Consider the following 21148-nt stretch of genomic DNA (forward strand, 5'->3'; position numbering starts at 1 on the left):
GGGAGACTGAGGCAGGAGAATGGCGTCAACCCGGGAGGCCGAGCTTGCAGTGAGCCGAGATCGTGCCACTGCTTTCCAGCCTGGGCAACAGAGCAAGACTCTGTCTCCAAAAAAAAAAAAAAAAAAAAAAAAAAAGAAAGAAGCAGTAAGTAAGTAGAGGTATTAAGGTAGAAAATGCTATGAAGTAGATGTTGAGGAAACAGCTGCTTATTGTAGGAGAATTGAGAAGCTATACCAACAGAAACAGAAATGTAGAGAGTAATTGATAATATATCCTTTAATAGTATGGCCATTAAAGAGAAGATGCGGAAATTTTGCTGTTGAAGTCCCCAGTGCAACTTTTGTATTTGTGGAGTTTGTTTTTTTCTGTTCTTGGATTCCTAGGAAGTCTCTGTTTTTTGTTTCTTTTTATAGTTATCCCTGTTACCTTGACTTAGCCTGAGTAAGTCTGTGTTCTTTTTTTTCCAAAAACCTAATTCAGACCAAGTGAAAATTCCTGCTCTAGACCTCGGTCATATTCTCCCAAATAGAAGATCTCTTTAGCTAGGGAGGCTAGGTTGGCATGATTCTTAATGGCTATGTCATGAATCTTAAGTTTCATGTTAATAGGGAATTTACAAAACTCCAAAGAATGTTTCAAGATCTACAAGTAAAAAAGTGCAAATGATATGCACATACTGAATATAAAAGAGAGAGGAATGTGTATGTGAGAGGGAGGGGTAGCTGAGTAGAGGAGAAGAGAAAAATTGTGAAATAGATTTCCTCTGTTCATTTCTCTTGCTACCCTCTCCAGGCACACATCTTACATCCCATTTCTACAAGTCTTGGCTTCCCCGACCAATTTTACTTGAATTGCCATTGTTATAACCCATTTTTCTGCTTCCACACTTTATATTATTCTAGGGTTGAGATACCTACAGAGACCTGAAAGATAATACAAATTAATGAAGTAGTAGGGGATAGGCTTTTTTGCTTGTTGAACATACAGGATATTTCTTAGTTCCAAAAAAGGTATGTTCTGTTTAATCAAGGCAGGTTAACTGCGGTAACAAACTACCCTCACATCTGAGTGGCTTAACACAATATATTCCTCATCCATGTTACAGAACAGAGTAGATTTAGGGGCTGTGATCCATGCTGTCATCCAGGGATCCAGCTTACTTCCAGTTTGTAGCTCTGTGACTCCCTAATCCTCCACAGAATCTTTTGCATTTGGGTAGAGGAAAACTTATGAAGAAGGTACATCCATTTTTAATCTTTTCAACCTATGTGATCCTGTCACTTGATCACATTCTGTTGGTCTAGATCCCAAAGGGCTGAGAAACGTAGAACCCATGAAGAAGAAAAGGATACAGATGCTGGTGAACACCAGAAATCTCTACCATATGTGGTCCTCTGAATTAACAGGGAGGTGGCAGACACTTCTCTTTGCTTACTCAAGAGGAAACAAAAGCTTCTAAAGAGCAAGAGCCCTTCCTCTTCTTTAATGTTGCTGGGTCCTAGAACCTGCCTGCCACAACTGAGACTCTAAAAATGCCAGACACGTTTCTTTCCTAGAATCCCTTTCAGTTAGAGACAGCCCTAAAACACACTTCCAGTGAGACATAGGGAAAATATGACTGATCTCTTGTCTGATATAATGGAAAAAGTTCAAAAGCAGTGGTATTTTCCTGTTCCTTCCTTCTTTCCTCAGTTTGGTTGCAGTTGAGGGAGTGCAGCTGCCTTGCAATCATGGGGCAACAAGCTGGAGGATGAAGCCAATGTGTACAAGAGTGTAGGGTGAAAGAAACAGCCTGGGTCCTCAATAACATTGTTGAGCTACTGAACAAATCATAGGCCTATTCAGCTTTGGGCTTTCCTATTCTGGGAGAAAAAAAAAATTAAAACAACCCTTTTATGTAGGCTTCTCTCTGGGTATTCCGCTAGTTGCATTTCTAAACATCCTAACTGGTACACTCAGAGCAGGTTCAGTGGAGTGGTGAAGATGGGAAGTGATGGCTATCATTGGAGACTGATTAAACTGAATTCAAAGGAGAGAAACAATGGCCATAAGACGGCTAGCTGTGATGGGAGGTAGGGAAAAAGGAGATTCAGCTTAGAACTTTTTTCTATAAGACAGTGTATGTGGGGATTAAGGGTATAGACTCTGGATTCAGAAAAACAGTGGCTTGGATTCTAATTTTGTCATTTGTTAGTTATGAACAAATTGCTTACTCTCACTTAGGCTCTTCTTCCTTGTGTGTAAAATGAGGAATAAAGCAGAGCGTATCAAAGAATTGTTGCAAGGGTTAAGTAAAGTCACATATGCTAAGCTCTTAGCACAGTGTCTAGCAAGTGTTTAGTACATGTTAGCTATGATTTAGGTCATCACTGATCTTTAGCCTTTTATATCTGCTAATCCATATCTCCCCCTGGATTGCCCCATACATACCTTGAACTCCTAGTGTCTGCCCTTTCCCTCCCTCCAACCATATGCTCTTCATTTCTGCTAATTAGGCCAATGTCTTGGGTGTAACAGAAAGACATGTGGTGTGCTATATGAAACTAGATGTTGGCGCTTGGGCAGATTTGATTCATGGAGCATGCTATGAGCTGTCTGGTTATCCAAGGAGCCCAGTAAAAGCTGATCTCATCCTACTGATTGAGTTTGCTGACACTCTCATCATTTCCTTGTACAGTTTTTATGGTTCAGAATGACTGTTGCCAGCATCTAGAAGGAATTACTTTTCCAGGCAGTGCAATCATGCTGTTTATCCAAAGAAACACTGGACAATCAGAATGGGCTGCAGACCTGTGTCCTGAGCTATCTGGCCAACTCCCGGCAAGAAGCTTTGTCCTTTAAAGACTGAACTTTATCCTCAAGCAGTAACAGAACTGGAATGAAAGGAGTTTGGAATTATTCAGCTTTGGTATGTGAAGAATAACTTACTGTGTGTGCATATGAGGGGACATTTTTAAAGGAAGGAAACAATTATAGGATGTTTGTCTCTGCCTCACTGACCTCCCCATTTTAACCTTGTTCATTTTGCTTGAAGGATGTTTTGACTCTGTTTACGAATACAAATATTTTATGTGATTCATTCATTTATTCAGCATTTGCTGATTGCCTTCTCTGGCCTCAGCACCATTGAAGGTACTGGGATACAGTGCCACGTGAGTCAGAGGAGGTTCCTGCTTCCAAGGAGGCTGAGTCTCACCTTTTGGGGTACATGGTGTAGCGGACCTGGGTTGAAGGGATTGAATATGGCAAAGAGGAATGTTCCAGGAAACAAATGTCAAAATTGTTCCAAGGGGAGTGTTGACTGTAGAACCTATATCCCTTAAAATGTCAGAGATGCCATAGAACAAATATTCGTTTTTCTATCATGCTTCTACCTATAGTTTTTCCTATAGCCTTGAAATATGCAGAGCTCCTATTTAAGTCAAAAGCTATTGTATAATCTTTTTTGAATGAAGGCAGTAATTAGTCCTTATAATATGGTTTATTATAAGAAACTGGTAAAATCTTAGATCTCAAAACATAATATGCACAATAAAATCCTGATATAACATAATTAATCTATACTTTGGGGGTTAGCTCAGTTTCCTTCAATTATCATTATAAAAAGATTTCACTCTAACTAGAAGAAAGAGCAGATTAACTTGTAAATGAATTATATATGCTGGTTTAGTTAAACAAAGAAAAACAAACAGTAGGAAGAAATGTGGATATAGTGAGACATTGACAAAGAATACAAAGCATCAGTGAGTCTTTAAGATAAATCTACTTCAGCATTTTGTTATAATAATTGCAGGTGAAATTAACTATTTTGGAGGAAGAATAAAAAGAATGAATCAGTTCTATTTCAGGTTGGCACTTTGATGTGAGGTTTTAAGCATTTGTAATTTCAAGTTGAGTAGGTTAAGAAATGGAAAATATGGCATTTGAAAATTTTAATGAGTATCTATGTTTATGGATACTGTTTTTCTATGTAATATGTATGCATTTTTAGTATAACCATTTTCTTTCTCAAACACCTTTTTTAGAACCACACCCCTTTCTAAAGTACCTTATATCCCTTGAGTTAATCTCTGGGCTTCTCAAAAGAGTCTTCATGTAAATAAACTGATCATATACCCTGGCCAGTCAGTATCCTTCTCATTTTAGAAATGAGAACAATGCCCATTCTCCTCCTCTCTGAATTGCTGGAGCTGTGAGTTGTGGCACTCAGGAAGGTTAGTGCTCACGTTTTCTACCATGTGTCTCGTCTGCAGAGCCAAAGAGAAGATGAAACACGAACCCAGAGGAGCAGGATGACAGACAGTGAGAGTCCCTGGTTCCAAATGTTTCCAAGTTCACTGCCAGATTTCTGTTCCGAATTGTGTAAGACAAACTGCTATCCTGATTTGCTCGTTTTTGTTAAGCTAGTTCAAGTTGGGTTTCCATCACATGCAACCAAGTGATTCCTGACTGGTGCAATCATTCCCACCACTGCCCCGTAAAAGCTCTTCCATTAATTCAGGCTTTTCAGCCTCTTTCCTGAACCCCATTTGTGTGCCTTCCTCTGCATCTCTGCATTGTAACTGCCATCGCTCCATGCCCTGTGGAAGTGCAATCCTTACTTAGCATCCATCCCAAGTCCCTCTACAATTGTACACCTCTCCCCAACCACTTGAACCCTCAGCATTCCCTCCAACCTTGGAACTCATGTGGTCTTTGTTCTCAGTATGTGATCACTGGCTCTTGCCTTTTCTTCAAACTTCTTGAGTACTGAGACACTATGTCTTACCTTTCTGTCTCTCCAGTGCCTAAAACATTGTAGCTACTCAGTTTTGATAAATATGATGTTGCCAACTATCATTTTGTAGGTATGTAAGAATCTTGAAAGTACAATGGAAAATGAACTTAAATATAATAATTCATTTTAGCTGAGTAATAATTTTAGGATTAGGTTAAATCGAACAGCAGTAGTTCTTATAGTGATTAGCTTTATAAGAAGATGCTACTGTATTGTATATGTACACCCTGTTTTTCAAAGAGGATGTATATTGGAACATAGGATTGCTAACTTAATTAATGTCATACAAGGTTGTTAGAGCACAGCTGTCAAGACCAAGGATTCCTGGTATTTTATGTTGATGTTGAATACCTTTTCGATTTTCTTCAAGTGACTTGAAATTATGTCATGCTCCTGGCCCAGTCATCTTCTAGGCAGGTCAATTGTCCCATGCTACAGATATATTTATGATGCCATTCTAATGTCACTGTGCTTCCACCAATCCCTGAAAGAAATCGTCTTTTGAGCTTTATCCGTTTCCATATCTATTTCTTTGAGGGTAACTCCAGCTGCCTTACAACTTAAATAAATAATACACCATGATATTTTCCTTGCATTCTTGGATGCAAGCCCACCTCTATTACTTACAAACATTTTGTTAGCTGTTAGCTGTTAAAGTGCTTGACCAGACCCAAAATAATTGGCAGAAATAAAGACTGAGGAACGTGGACACCATATAGAACACACTCACTGTAGAAAGGCAAAACACAGTCACTGTAGGAAGGCAAAACAAGAGGGAACTCAGCAGTGAGCGTTTTTTAGCCTGTGTATAAACTCTTGCAGTTGAGTGCTTATTGTAGCAGTCAGAGCACAGAGAAAATGTTCAGTATTGGAGAAATGAAATAGAATGTATATGTATATTGATATATGTGTACATATTTTGGGGAAATATTTCCAAAACAAAATGCTTTACAACAAATTAGGGGTAGATAAGACAGCATTAAACCAGGTAACTTGGATAGAAAAAGAAGTTAACTGTAAATATATATTCAGTGTTTCTAAATATGCCTTCTTTGCTGAACACAAATGGACTCAAAACGTAGTACTTCGATTTAGGCTTGTGAACAGAAATTGAAGGAGAGAGATCCTTAAATATAAAAAACTAGATCACAAAAATAACAGACCATAAGTCAGAATACCAAGGTAGTTATAAGCTTGTGCTGGAATGATGATGATTCTAGTTAGCAAAAACAGCAAGGTAGAGAGAGACTCTATGGTAAGCAGAATACAGGAACACAGAAATTTCAGAAAAGTTTGGGTCACAGGGCTTGGCAGGCTGGTAAGGGTCACCAGACTAAATATCATTTTCTCAGGATGCAAGGATTTTGGCTGGAAAGTAAACTCTGTTCTGGTGAAAGTTCTGACAGGCCTCCATTCTGGTCAAATGACTGGCATCTGTATTGTTTAAAAAATAGTTTTGTATGGTTCAGGAAATGTGGGAGAAATACTTTTTCCTCCAAAAACTTAATACCTGCAAGTGTTGTGTGTGGATAAGAGATAGCTCGGCATCACAGATCCACTGGGTTTCATCTTAATAAGAAAAATAAATGACAACCTTTTTTTTTTTTTTTTTAAAGGAGGTAGCAAATTTGCTATGCAGGGAAAATTATAAATTAAGACTTCAGCTTCTGGCACTGCAAGATCAGAAGAAATGCTGAGGGCTATATTTTTGAGAAATGAGTACAGTAAAATACAGAGGAAAGAAGTCCCTCTTCCTATTGTGCTCCTAAGATGACAGTATAAATTGTCACATCTACTTAATTCCCAGGAACTGCATCACTTTTCTTTCCAGCAGGGCCAGTTTCATGGGTGCACAGCCTGGTGCAGCTACACACAACCCTTCTCTCAGAAAGGGCCCCGCACTTGGTTTAGTGCTCTCCTGTTGCCCTCTTGAATTCTTCATAATTTTAGTTTTGTGCTTATGGAATAAGGAACATCTGCATGAGCAGAGGAGCCCCTGCAGGTGTGGCCCCCTTGGGTTCAAGCTGGCAGGTACCCTAGCAGCAGGCAGTGGTACACAACAAGCATCTGATCTGGCAAGCACATGCCTTAGGCAGTCTGGGATCCCTTGGCTCCCCTGGTGGGGTGGGCTGCAGCTGGGGCTCAAGACTGGGGTCTAGATTGGTGGTGATGATAGCAGTAGCCCTGGCCCTGAAAAAGAGGTGGGTATGGCATGGGGGCAGCACTGGGACCCAGACTGTGACTCTAGTTTGCAGTCCATCTTGGGAGCCCATCCCTTTGACTTGTGCACAAATATTAATTCTCTGCATCGAGCTCTGATATAGAAACTGCTGCCACTAAGGCAGTAAATGTTGTCAGTAAATAATTAAAAAATAAAATCATATGAATGGACATTGCAATTAAAGCAGATCAGGGAACCATTATGATTCTTCAAAGAGTTTAGAATCTTTGGGTTTGAAAACCGCTGCAGTACTGAAAAACAAATATCCACAGACTTAGAAATATGATAGTTCTATTTTTAATTTTAATTTTTAACTCTTTGAGGGCCTGTGTACTGTTTTTCATAATGGCTGTACCAGCCACATTCAACATCAACAGTATTCAGTGGTTCCCTTTATACTACGTTCTCATCTGTACTTGTTATTTTTTTCCTCTTCTATTCAAACCATTCTAACAGGTATGAGGTCATATCTCATTGTAGTTTTAATTTGCTATTCCCTGATGATCAGTGATGCTGATCATTTTTTATATGCCTGCTGGCTATTTGTGTGTCCTCTTTTGAGAAGTGTCTATTCAGGACCTTTGCTCATTTTTAAATAGCATTATTTGTTTTCTCGCTATTTGAGTTTTTAATACATTTTTGATATTTAACCCCTTATCAGATGTATGGTTTGCAAATGTTTTCTCCCATTCCATAGGCTGTCTCTTTATTCTGTTGATTATTACCTTTTTTGTGCAGAAATTTTTATTTTGATATACTCCTGTTTGTCTATTTTTGCTTTGGTTGCCTGTGCTTTTGGGGTCACATTAAAAAAATCATTGTCCAGTCCAATGTCAAGGAGCTTTTCCTTAATATCATTTTTTTCCAGTAGTTTTACAGTTTTAGATCTTAAATGTAAGTCTTTAATCCATTTGAGTTGACTTTTGTCTATGATGTGAAATAAGGGTCTAATTTCATTCTTCTACAGGTGGATATCCAGTTTTCCCAACACTGTTTATTGAAGAGGCTGTTCTTTCCCCATTGTGCATTCTTGAAATGTTTGTCAAAAACAATTGACCATAAATGCATAGATTTATTTCTGGGTTCTCTATTCTGTTCCATTGGTCTATATGTCTGTTTTTATGCCAGAACCATGCTGAATTTGTTTACTGTAGCTTTGTAGTATGTTTGAAGTCAGGTAGTGTGATGCCTCCAGCTTCATAGTGTTATTTTTGTTTGGTTGGTATTTTTGTTTTTTGCTACAGATTGATGGGCTACTCAAGGTCTTCTGTGGTTTCATACGAATTTTGGAATTGTTTTCTCTATTTCTGTGAAAAAATGTAATTGAAACTTTGATAGGCATTACATTGAATCTGTAGGTCACTTTCGGGAATATGGATGGGGAGACATCTTTACCCTAATCAGTCATTAATGTAAAGAAGCAGATCATCAACAAACTGTATTAGGTCTGATGAGAAAAATGCTACAGTGTACATCTCTCCTCGTGCCAATTTTGAATCCTTTGGAGATTGTTTCTCAAAGCATAATCTATTGACTGCCTGTGTAAATAAGTAAATAATATATACCCAGACTGGGGGAAGGGAAACTTGTTAAAAATGGTTTCTCCCTCTCACGGCAACATCACATCAGAACACCTAAGGATGCTGTCTTGGAATTCATATTTCTAACAAGCTCCCTAGGTAATTCTGATGAACACTAAATTTGGAAACTACTGTCTCAAGAGAAAGGAAAGACAGAAAAGTGAAGTTATGAGAGCTCTGGTCAGCAAGATTTCTTTTTTCTTTTTTGGCCGGGGAGGGGGGGATGGAGTCTTGCTTTGTCAACCAGGCTGGAGTGCAGTGGCATGATTTAGACTCACTGCAACCTCTGCCTCCTGGGTTCAAGTGATTCTCCTGCCTCAGCCACCAGAGTTGCTAGGATTACAGGTGCATGCCACCATGCCCAACTACTTTTTGTATTTTTAGTAGAGATGGGGTTTCGCCATGTTGTCCAGGCTGGTCTAAAACTCCTGACCTCAGGTGATTCACTTGCCTCAGCCTCCCAAAGTGCTGGGATTACAGGCAGGAGCCACCACGCCCGACCCAGTAAGACTTTTTGCCATATCTAGTGCTTCAAGGAAATATATGATGAGGTGGTGGGGAATGGGAAACATCCACATTAGAGGCCTGGAAGTCCTTAGGAGCTTGAGACAGTGAATGTGTCCATGAATCACTGATACAAAGCCAGCACAGGTAAGTCCTGTAGGAACGCTGACCAAATGCCTGTAATATTGTGGAAGAGCAAAAACACTCAGACCAATGCCATCATTTGGACAGCGATGTGAGAAGAGACTCATGTATATAGGCAGATAGATATATTTATTTTACTAGTTGTCTTAGACACAAAATAATTTCAAAAAATGTCAGAACCACAAATTGTAGTTCTCGGTACCAGATTTATTATACAATTGATTGTTAGGCTTTTACTTAATTATAGTCGAAAAATTACTCCTGGAAAATGCCTAGCAAATCTATGTTGTACACAACTTAGAAAAGAGATCTTACAGAGTATTTAGGAAAAGGAAATGTTTTTAAGTTTTTACAAAGCATAAAATGGAAAGATAATTTTCCCTATAATTATATTATTAGATTTTGTACCAAATGAGTGTGGAAGTACAGTTCAGCATGTCTAATAGAACTGTTCAGAGACAGCAGGAATTTTGCTCCATAATTCTTGAGAATGGAGCAACTTTCCTTCACTACTCCCCACCCTTCTCAATCCACTAGTACCACAGTTTTACCCAGTAACCCTCAGCTTTCTGGGATGCTCAACTTGTAGAATCTCAAGGTTTAAAATACCAAGTTATTTATTCTAATCTCCTCTCTAGGACTTAAGTCCAACCTACAGTTTATGTAAAACGGCTCCATTCTGGTAATGGAGACCTTATTCTCTCCATGGCAGTTCTCATTGCTAGAAAGAAAACCCAAATTTATCTCCTCTTTTATTTTACCTATTGTATATTGAACTTTTGAGGGCTGCTTCAACATGACACCTTTTAAAAATATTTAAAGAGAACAATCAATCTACCTTTTCTCAGGCTAACCATCACCAATTCCTTTCTCATTTAGGTTATAGAAGACAGGGGAACATTTATCTTCTTTATTATGGCTACTGTATGTCTATTAATACAACCCAAGATTATATTAGCTTCTTTTCTGGTGAGAGTCACACTCGGGTTAAGCTTGCAAGTGTATGAAATCTTTATGCCTTTCCCACAAATGGTTCTGTGATGTCATTGTCTCCCTGCCTTTGTTGGGTTTTATCTGCTTTTGTTCAGTGTCCTGGTCATATAGCTTTTTGTTTCTGCCATTCAGTGTATTTGCTTTCTCTCTCAGCATCATGAAATCTGTAAATGTGATGAACACAAGTTCAATATTTTTAACCATGACATTGAGCAGGCAACATTCTGTGTTCCACCATTAGAAACGTCTCTTTAGGCTGGCAATCTTCCATTAATCGGTATTTGATCATCATCTAGTTATAGATCCTTCTAAATGTCCTGATATCTGGATCATATTTCTCTAACTTGACCATAAAGATTTTCAAATTCCTTTATACTCTCTGAATGCACCGTATCTGTAACATTTTCCTAAGGCAGTTCTTCAACTCTACCTAAAAAGGAACAAAGTTTGACCTATTTTACATCAAAATCTTTACTTATCTTTCTGAGTGAGGCAGTGGGTTGAGTGATGATGAGCAGGTTGTGAAGGGCCTTGAAAACCATGCTGAGGGGTCATGACTTTGTTTTGTAGACAATAGGAGGACTTCTGCAGCTGAACAGTGAAGCAATATAATTGCATCCAAGTGTGATATGTAGTACTGCCCAGATGCTGAAAGAAGCTGGAATCCTGAAGTTCTGAGAAACTGAAGCTGGAAGTAGTGGGGCTAGGGCATGCATCACACATAACACATTAAGGAGGGAATTCTGCAGCAAAGGTCGTCAGTTTTTGGCCAGAGGACATTTTCCTAACTGAAATAATGGTGTTGAGACATTCCTGAAGCTCTTTCAAAATCGGATTGGCAACATGACTTCCTCCTTATGCAGAGCCAAAAATCTTACCCTTTGCAACTGCCTCCTATTTGTCCTGGTTCTCCCCTAGTAAGCAACTTTGAAAGCTTATCTAATCATCTTTCTGTATAACAACTTCTTAAATATTTTAAAACAGTGCTCATTTTTCTTTTATTCAAACTAAACATGTCCAATTTCTGTACTAGAAATGTTATTGACGTAGCATTATCTGAAATAGGGGAGTAATTTTCTTATGCAGTAGGTTTCACTGGAAAATGTAAATCCAATTTTCATAACTTATCTTTTCTTGTACCAGTAGCGTTTAATATGTAAAGAATGTTTTTTAAACCTGAAGTACCCTTTTTTAAGATTTAAAAAACCAGATTTTTAAAAAGGCATGAATGATATCTCCCTAATTTACTTCGTTTCTAAAGCAAGATTTTCATTAAAAAAACTACACTAATTAGACCTTTTAGAAAATAAGAAAGTATAATTAATTGAGATGTTTTGCTTGAAAAGCCTTTTTGTTTGTCTTTAATGTTGAAAATAGTTTACTGACATAGGGAATGAAAAGAAGCCTAGTTAAACTCCTTTAACTTAGTAAATTTGTATTAGAGTGGTGCAAAAGTAATTGCACCAACCTAACAGGAGTTTCTGCTGTTGTTCTGCTCATCCATGGTAGAAGCAATTTAAAAAATTTTTTACTTTTCATGAATTATTCTTTACCAAACAGCAAGAAACAACCAGGAGACAGGTTGAACTACGTGAAGGGAAAGAGGGAAGATATTTTTCTTTTTTTTTTTTAATTGAAAAGTAAACTTTAATGTTGTAAATTCAAACTTGGGGAAGACAGAAAAGATCACACACTTTGAAGGTTGCACAGTGGCCAGGCAGAGGCACTCCTCACATCCCAGACAGGGCGGGGACTGGGCAGAGGCACTCCTCCCAGAACTGCAGGAAGATCTTCTTTTTTTTTTTTTTTTTTTTTTTGAGACGGAGTCTCGCTGTGTCTCCCAGGCTGGAGTACAGTGGCCGGATCTCAGCTCACTGCAAGCTCTGCCTCCCGGGTTTTTACGCCATTCTCCTGCCTCAGCCTCCCGAGTAGCCGGGACTACAGGCACCCGCCACCTCGCCTGGCTAGTTTTTTGTATTTTTTAGTAGAGACGGGGTTTCACCGTGTTAGCCAGGATGGTCTCGAACTCCTGACCTCGCGATCCGCCCGTTTCGGCCTCCCAAAGTGCTGGGATTACAGGCTTGAGCCACCGCGCCCGGCCAGGAAGATCTTCTAATGCCTTGGCTGAAGCAAAAAAGCTATGGTGATTGAAGGTAAAATCATCAAAGTGAAAAATCAGTCTTGGACTAGCTTGGTGTCAGGATGAGGACTTTAGCTTAGCCATGGTAAACAAAATGGAAGCCACTGCAATTCTTTAGGTGAGAGGGAATGAATTACAATGTCTGAAAAAAATTAATCAGGCGGCTGTGTGCTATGAAGCCAGGAGATCAGTTGGAAGCTTGCAATAAACTAGAAATGAGTTTTTGCATTTTGATTATGGCAAAGGCAATGACAAAGAAAAAATATAAAGAAAGAATTTGTTGGACAAAGGAGAGAGAAGTTATTGTATGTATGTTAATGGTGTATGATGGGCTCATGCACTGAAGTTGTTGAGCTCCATCCACTAGGTCAGGGTTTCTCAATCTAGCACTGTTGGCATTTTGGGCTGGATAAGTCTTTATTGTAGGGGGCTGTCCGATGCATTGTAGGGTATTTAGTAGCAGCCTTGATCTCTACCCAATAGATGACAAAAGTACATCAAATTGGCATTTTGTTTGACAATAGTACAAATAAAAATGTCTTTAGACATGGCCAGATGTCTCTTGGGGGTAAAATTTCTCTTTGTTGAGAAGCACTGGCCTAGACCCTTCCTTGGGCACAGCCATCCTTCCATGCCCAAGCCCTGAAGAAGCCGTGCTGGTATTCGGCATTTTCTGTTCATTGAACTACCACAGCTGACTTATGACCTTGGTTCCCTTACATAGTGGACAAAAAACAGATTGGGAAAATGGAGAAAGAGGACAGCAAGCTTTTTAAAGTTTTATTAGTTTTATTACTTGTTTAAAATAACATTAAATAAATGCCTAAGTATCTAAAGTATAAGGAATTTCTTGCCATCATTTTCTGTTTGATAATACCTTCCTTTAAAACCCATGTTTTTTGCTTTAATTCTCCTTTTTTGCTCCTTCTCTCATTCTTGAATCCTGCCTTTTTACTCTGCTTTGATGTTTTTCCTGTCTTATCAAATCTATATATTTGTTACTGCAAATCATTTTTAGATTAGAAGCAGGAGAGGTAGTAATAAATAGCAGCAAGAGGTCTTATTAGTTCTATATCACTTCTTCTGTTAGTAGTTTATCTTCTCAGTTCTACATTTTAAATATCCTAATACCAATAATTTCAAGTATTTATAACCTAATTTTAAAAACAAAGCATAGATTAAAAGCAGATTGATTATAGTGAAGTGTTGAGTTGGAGCCATTATCTTATATACCTTTTAATTTCATTTTAATCAATAGATATTCTCCAGGGAACTATAACTTTCTGGTCTTTCACCATCTGTATTAATCTCTTGATAATGGCTAATTTCTTAAAGACAAATTCCTGCTGAAATGAAATTAAGATTAATTCCATGTTCTTCCCTACTCAGCTTTTAATGATCTTCTTTTCTCTTTGATAAGCTTTTTCTGAGAGATCTGAATCTTTACTATTTCTTGCCCTATTCAGGGACACAAAGTTCTGCTAGATTATAATATAACTTGCCCTGATACAGCATTTCTGGGTGTGACCACTGACCGTCATCTGTGGATCTTAGAGGGAGGCCATTCACATCACGGTTGCAGCCTGTTAACCTGGGGGCTTCGACCTGTGCTATCATTTCCTCAACTGCACATCTTCCTCATTTACTGAACTTTGATTTTTTTAAAGAATGACTGGTCCTACTTAGGAGACATATCAAGCACTTGCAATATTTGAGCTTTATTTGAATCTCAATGCAAACAAAATATTTAAATACACACACACTTATGAGATATTGGAGAAATTTGAACATTGACAGTATATTTGCTGATATTAGAGAACTGTTATTTTTAAAAGATATCTTGACTGTATTGTGGTTTGGTTTTAAAAAGAGTCCTTTTAAGATATATAATGATATGTTTACAGATGAAATGACATTATAGCTGGATATGTTTCAAATGAATCTAGGGGAAGATAGGGGAGATAGGTAGGATATAGGCAAAGGGAAATGGGCCATGAGTTAATTGTGGAGCTGGGCGATGGTGAGCTTATGGGATGGGGTTTATTATTTTATTTATTATGCTCTTCTCTCTAATGCGAATATGTTAGAAATTTCATTTTCCTTAATAAAAATACACGCCATATTTAATGACAGCAAAAGTTAAGAGGAATGGGTAAAAGATACAACCTCTTGCCAATAATTTAGGTGCTCAGGGAAGGGGCCTCTCTTCAGGCTCTGAGGATGTGTATTAAATATTTTAATTGGCTTAGATGAATTTTATTTCCCTTTCCAGTGATTCCTTTAGGTAGGGTATATGATGCAATTCTTGCCTATGAGGTGTGAGAATGTTTGCTGGGGGCTTCAGGGAAAGGTTTTCTTATACCAAAAAAGAAACATCAGAGGAGATGGCCTCTTCTCTCTCTGGGTGTGGTCATGATTGTACATAATATCTGGAGCTGTTGCAGCTATCTCGTGATTATGAGGGGCCTGGCCTGAGAGCAAAGTGAGAGAGACCCTGAGGATGGCAGAGTGGAAGATGGAAATTACCAGGATCGCTGATGACACTGTTGAGCCACTGAAATGAACAATGTTAGATTTTCCTTAAGTCTAGACTTCTTATTACATAGAATAGTAAATGTTCTTATTGTTTAAGTAATTTTAAGTTAGAATTTCATGGTTTCTTTTTGTTTTGTTTTTTGCTGCCAAAGGCATTCTAAGTAGACTATGTGCACCTTCCACAACCTAGAAATTGTAATCTCTACAGGTATACACTCTAAAGAAGCTCTTGTACATGTAACCTGGAAGGCATGTTTAAGAATGTTCATAATATTTTTTATAATAGAGCCAAACTGGACACAGCCAGTTGTCTATCAACAGTAGAATAGGCTGGGCATGGTAGCTCACTCCTGTAATCCCAGGACTTTGGGAGGCTGAAGTAGGTGGATCACTTGAGGTCAGGAGTTCCAGACCAGCCTGGCCAACATGGGCAAACCCCACCTCTACTAAATATACAAGAAGTTGTAGCCAGGCATGGTGGCACATACCTGTAATCCTGGCTTCTCAGGTGGCTGAGGCAGGAGGATTGCTTGAACACAGGAGGCGAGGTTGCAGTGAGCCCAGATGGTGCCACTGAACTCCAGCCTGGGTGACAAAGTGAGACTCTGTCTCAAAAAAAACCTCCCCAAAACAGTGGAATAAATGACTAAAATATGGTATATTTACATATATGAAACATGTGGAATATTATACAGCAATGACATGAAGAAATTATAGCTCTACACATCAACTTTGTTAAATCTCAAAATAAATGTTAAATGAAAGATGTCAGATAAAAAGTTTACATATGATTATGTGATTCTATTTAATAAGCAAAAATTTAAAAATACATTATTGGGGAATAAGTAGTAAAATTGTAAAGCAAGGGAACAGCTATTACATAAATAAGAGAACGATTTCCCCTGGAGGGAAGAAGGAGGTACAGTAAGGACGGGCATGTGAAGGTTTCCCTGGGACTAACAATATTCTCATTCTTTATTTGGCTGGTGATTTCACAAGTGCTTGCATTATTATTATTAACTTTTAAAATGTATATCTGTTTAATTGCTCTTCTATGTGCACATTGGTATTACTTCAATAGAATTTTTTTAAAAAGTCCTTACCAACATAGGCAGTGTTGAGTGGTAGAAAAAGAACTGGATATGAAGTTAGAAAAAAATGAAAACCAAGATCGCCACTCACATTTTTCTTGTTTTGACCATGGCACTACCAAAGGCTCAGTGTCTGTTCCTGTAAAATGAAGAATTGAACCAACTGAGTCCCTTCTTGCTGTAACTTTCTATTTTTTAATCAGTTATCATTTCATTCTGTCTTTTCTTCTCTTTTGCAAGTTCACAAGCTACTGGTCTTGAGTACAAACTGTGTGAAATTTGTGAAATTGATCACAGAAACTTCTGCAGTAAATACAACCATGAAAACAGCATGGCTAGTAGAAAGCCCTGGAATACATCTCTGGGCAGGGTTTTAGGAAGAAGTTTAGTCTCATTTAATTGACTGTCTCAATTCTCAAATTGCACTATTTCCTCTCATTCTGAACTTAGTTTAAATGGCCAGTTAAAAAATCTCGTTTGTGCTCTTGGTGGAATTATATTTTGGTCTAAGGCCTGTAGTTTATGGTCAAGAGAGTTTCTCTGAGATGCTTGATGCAGGAGTTTTTCTTGACCCCATAGTTGGACTTGCGATGGGGGTGCCCCATTTACTTGGCCCACCACACTCAACCTCTTATGTGAGGGAGTGCGTGAGCAAGTGAGTGTGGGATCTGGCTGGCTGCTTTGGGTGCCGGCAGGAGCAGGCTCTGTGCAGTCTCCATGACGTTGCCCAGGTGGGGGTGCCTGTGACCCCTGAAGCCCCAGAGGGTTTCTCTCTCTTAGCTCTGCTGTCTGTGGACAGCCATGTACTATCAGCTCAGTGGGCCCCTTGCCTCATTGCATGGGGTAGCTGCCTCCACCAGCAAGGGCAAATGGCCAGTGTGACAGCCTTTTTTAGGTACCCACACATGTTGAGTCCCAAGCTCTTGTCTGCCGTCCGAGAATGATGAAGTTGCATGGACTCTTGAAGGATGGTGAAAGTAAAGAATTTTATTTAGTGATGGAAGAGGATGTCAGTGGAGAGGGGAGCTAGAGAGGGGATAAGACAGGCAGATAACCTTCCCTTAAGTCTGGCCATCTCTAGCCATCTCTCCTCCAAAGTCCAGCAGTCCCTCTGAAGTCAAGTTATCACTCTCCAGTCAATCCACTTCTTTCTTTCTCTACCGACTGAGTCTTGGGTCTTTATAGGCACAGAATGAGGGGTGGGGCAGGGCACAGGTAAGTTTGGAAAAGGCAACATTAGATTAATAAAAAGGCATTATTCAGAAAGAACCAATTGAGAGAGAGTGGGCAAGCAGGGATTGGGCTGCAGGTTTCAAGCTTTTTGGCTCAGGGATATGGTTTTGCTGGGGACCTGCCCCTGTCTGCCTAGGATTTCTCTGCCTCCTGCCTCTATCACCATCATTCTGTCTGAGAAATTAATTGGGTATTTAGAAGCACAGTTTAGGGAAACAACTATTTAAGAAAGGAAACGCTACTTGAACATTTCTTCTGTGATACTGATTTCTCTCCTCTTATAGATAGAATGTGGGGGTTTGGGATTGGAGAATGCGAGGGGTGCTCTTTGTGCTTCAGTTTTTTTATTGCTTTCTGGCTCATTCATCTACATCAGTTATTTTTTTTTAATGATGTAAGTTTAGGATAATCTATTCTTAGCTAAAACTAATGAATTAAAGACGTTTTCTCAGGCAAAATAAGGCATAGGAAGGGAACTATAGGTGATTAAAAACAAAGTGTAGTCATCATTGGTCAAAGCTAGGATAAAAGAGCCATGATACTGGAACTGAACTATTTACAGCACTGAACTATTTAGGCAACCTGAGCTTGGTTCTTGTGGAGGCTGCTAGAGCACGAATCCTGCCTCCTCCTTGGGATTTGTCACTCAACACTTGACTGGAGTCTGAATTGAAAGAAAGCAGGACCTTCATTTTTAAATGATCATCTCAGTTTTTCTTCCCTTCTTCCAAAGCTTTTAGCTAATTGCTCACTGACACTCTCCCCAATACTTCTGTTATAATTCTACTTGATTTCAAAATCCAGGTAGAATAAAACAAATGACGTGAACTCTCCTGTTAAGTCCTCACCACTCAAAATGGTCACTTCGTGTATTTATGTTGTTGCTTAGCCTCTGAAGGCATTTGTATTTGGAACTCTAGTTCATACAACCAGGAGAGATTAGGGAATCAGTAATATTCAAGTCTTCCTTAAGTGTAGGGTTCACAACAGGAAGACATTATATCCAGGAACTATAGGACCACTTGAAATCCATAAATGTAGAGTACATAAAATCAAGTATTTTTCGTCTTAGAAAAATGGCAAAATTTATAATCCTAAAATACCATATAAAAACCTTTTGAAGTTAAGTGAACAGTAAACAGTCATAAATGAAACTAGAATATTTTCAGAGCATGTTTTTACCATTTAAAGGAAGCCAGGGAGAAAAACAGTCTTACATCAAATGTTATTTTATTTTACTGTCAAATTAAGAAAGCTCTGCTAAGTGGACCACAGATCAGTGGAACATGGCACTTATTGCTTCTTTATGAACAAGAATACAGCATTTTGTGCTGCTTGTTAACACTTATTTTCCTCTTCAGACTTAAATCCACTGGGCACTGGTGGCTGAGTGGGTAAGGTGTACTCTTCTTAAGTGGGTTCAGTTTCTGTCCGGCTTACAAATAATCCATGAGAAGCAAAGTGCTGCAGCTCATGGATCAGTGGACTGACAGCCAGGGAACCTTGGTTATGGCCTAACTACTTATGTGGCCTTGAAAAGTCTTGTCACCTCTTTGGGCCTCAGTTTCTTCACTTGCAAAGTAGGAAGGGTTAAGATAAATATTATAGACATTGCAAGTGGAAAATAATTTGTCAATGGGCAGAAATCTAAAATATGACCAAGCCAGGACTTTTGCCACACCATGTCAACATTTTATGACTCAATAAATGTTTTTAAAATATTTCATAATGTTGGAAGTTATTTTGGTTCATAGATTGATTTTCTTAAATGACTTTATAGTCTTTACGTAACTGAAGGATCAGTTTTTCATCTTTTACAGCTTTATAAATACCTAACTGCTTAACATTTTTAATGTAAAACTTGCAAGGCATTTAAACTTTTAGACAATATATAGACATCTATTTCTAGACTGTAAACTTAAGTTTAGATACAATGAGAGTGAGTCAGAGTTAAGTGTAAATCCCATGTTAGAATACCAGGCTTGTTCCATTTCTATTTGTCACAACTGCTCCAGTGAGCTAATTCAAGTGGGCTCTAGACCTTTACTGCCCTTTGATTTTCTAAATTCTTGCCTACTCGGATTGCTTAATACAGTACTCATGAACTATTATATTCAAATAGAGATGAAGTTTTTGACCTATCCCCTGGATTGTTTTTCACAGTGATGATGGATTGACAAAAATCCATCTATTTCTATTGGCATGCCCTTGTTAACAATGGCACATATTTTTGCAAGTCCTCTGTGTGGAATTAAATCAAGCTAATTGATCAGTGTGTCTCAACCCCCTTCATATTAATCCATTAAATATGTTAAAGAATGAGTGAGTGATTAATACCACTTTAAAGAATCAATACATGACTTTGACCTACTTAGGACAGCTGAGGTATGGAATAAAGTAGTGAGTCAGGCTTTGGGATGTCGAATATAGTGAGATTTCAGAAAAACAATTGAAGATGCGCACAGATTGTCTGATTTTTAAATTTGCTAGGTGTAAATGTTAAAAATCTCACTGCCAGTGTTAAGAATCACCATAATTTATAATTGAATGAGCTATTTTTGTACTTAAAAAGTTCTTAGGACAATCTCAGAATTTAAAAAATTAAATTAACAAATTTAGTTTTTTGAAAAACTTGACTCTGGTTTCTTCATTTGGGCTAGTAATGAGCATGTCTTAAACTGGCAGCTGTCCATGGACCAATATTTTGGTGTGTTCCCACCTCAACTATTTTATTATTTTTATTTCATGAAAAAATCCTGGTTATAATACATATAATACATGTATAATACGTATAATACATGAAGTTGATTTATGAACTTCTTCATGAGCCACAATATACAGCTTGAAAATTAATGCTCTATGGTGTATATACGTCAGTGGAATTGCTGGTTTGTAAGGAATACACATGTTCAGTTTTAATAGAAATGATGCTAAATTGCTTCTTAAAGTGTTCAAATCAGTTAATTTTTTTCAATGTCTTTATGTGCAAATACCATTTTTCATAATTTTTTAACTGTTGATATTTGAAGTCTTAAAAGTTCATGTCAATTTTGACCATAGGTTGAAAATGGTATATTGTTTTAATTTGATTTTCTGAAGTTTTACAAAAATATATATTCTGGATACTAAGTTTTCTTTATATCTAATCTAAATGCTCTCTAATGCTGTGTTTGCCTTTTAATCATGTTTAGACTATCTGTGTTTATCTTAAATTTTAAAGTTAACTAATGTACATATAGAAAGGTGCACACATATGTATACAGTCAGATGAATTTTCAGAAAGTGTAATCACCCAGATCAGAAGAAAGAACATCAACCCCCAGAGGCTGCCTCATACTCCTGTCTAATCACTACTCACCCCTTCCTCAAAGTTAACCACTATTCTGATTTCAAACACCATAGACTAATTTTGCTTGCTTAAACATTTACATAAGTGAACTCATAGAGTAAGTTAGAGTATATTTTGATGTTCAGCCATTGTACATTTTATATAGTCAAATATATTTATCTTTCTTTTGCTTTTTTTGGCAACTTGCTGAAGAAAACCTTTCCCACCCTAACTCATGCTTTTAATAGGTTTGCAGTTTTGATTTCCACATTTAGTTTCCTAACCAATCTAATTCTTTTCTTGTATGAAGTAGAAATATAATATTTTTTCTTTCTGAAAACCAAATGTACTGCATTGAACAGTGTTCTTCCCCAGGGATTTGTGATATACCGTAAGGCTATCTATTGTGTCTCATTACTTTATTTGTACATTCTTGTGAAGGTAGCATGGTTTAAATTATTTTTAATGTCTTGCTGTGTGGTAGAATAGACTTCTAATGTTATCTTTAAAAATATTATTGATGATCAGGCAGCTTTATAAAGTAAATTTTATAATCAGCTTGTCTGGTTTTTTGAAAATTCTTATAGGAATTTTTGATTGG

The 21148-nt window shown here is 37.9% G+C and overlaps 1 protein-coding gene and 1 long non-coding RNA gene across 2 annotated transcripts in view; both read left to right on the forward strand.

Moving 5' to 3' along the window:
* Window positions 1-2864: 2864 nt before the first annotated feature.
* Window positions 2865-21148, forward strand: part of NRE (neuronal regeneration related protein) — a 237709-nt gene continuing 219425 nt past the window's right edge. Inside the window, exon 1 of the mRNA XM_071098616.1 lies at window positions 2865-2909. Coding sequence (XP_070954717.1) covers window positions 2880-2909 — 30 coding nt within the window. The 5' untranslated portion in view covers window positions 2865-2879. The remainder of the gene's footprint in view (window positions 2910-21148) is intronic.
* LOC112424826 (uncharacterized) overlaps window positions 20506-21148 on the forward strand; it is a 106584-nt gene continuing 105941 nt past the window's right edge. Inside the window, exon 1 of the long non-coding RNA XR_011624798.1 lies at window positions 20506-20938. This is a non-coding gene — a long non-coding RNA (uncharacterized lncRNA). The remainder of the gene's footprint in view (window positions 20939-21148) is intronic.

This window comes from Macaca nemestrina, chromosome 6 (assembly GCF_043159975.1).
Source record: "Macaca nemestrina isolate mMacNem1 chromosome 6, mMacNem.hap1, whole genome shotgun sequence".
Taxonomy (NCBI): Eukaryota; Metazoa; Chordata; class Mammalia; order Primates; family Cercopithecidae; genus Macaca; species Macaca nemestrina.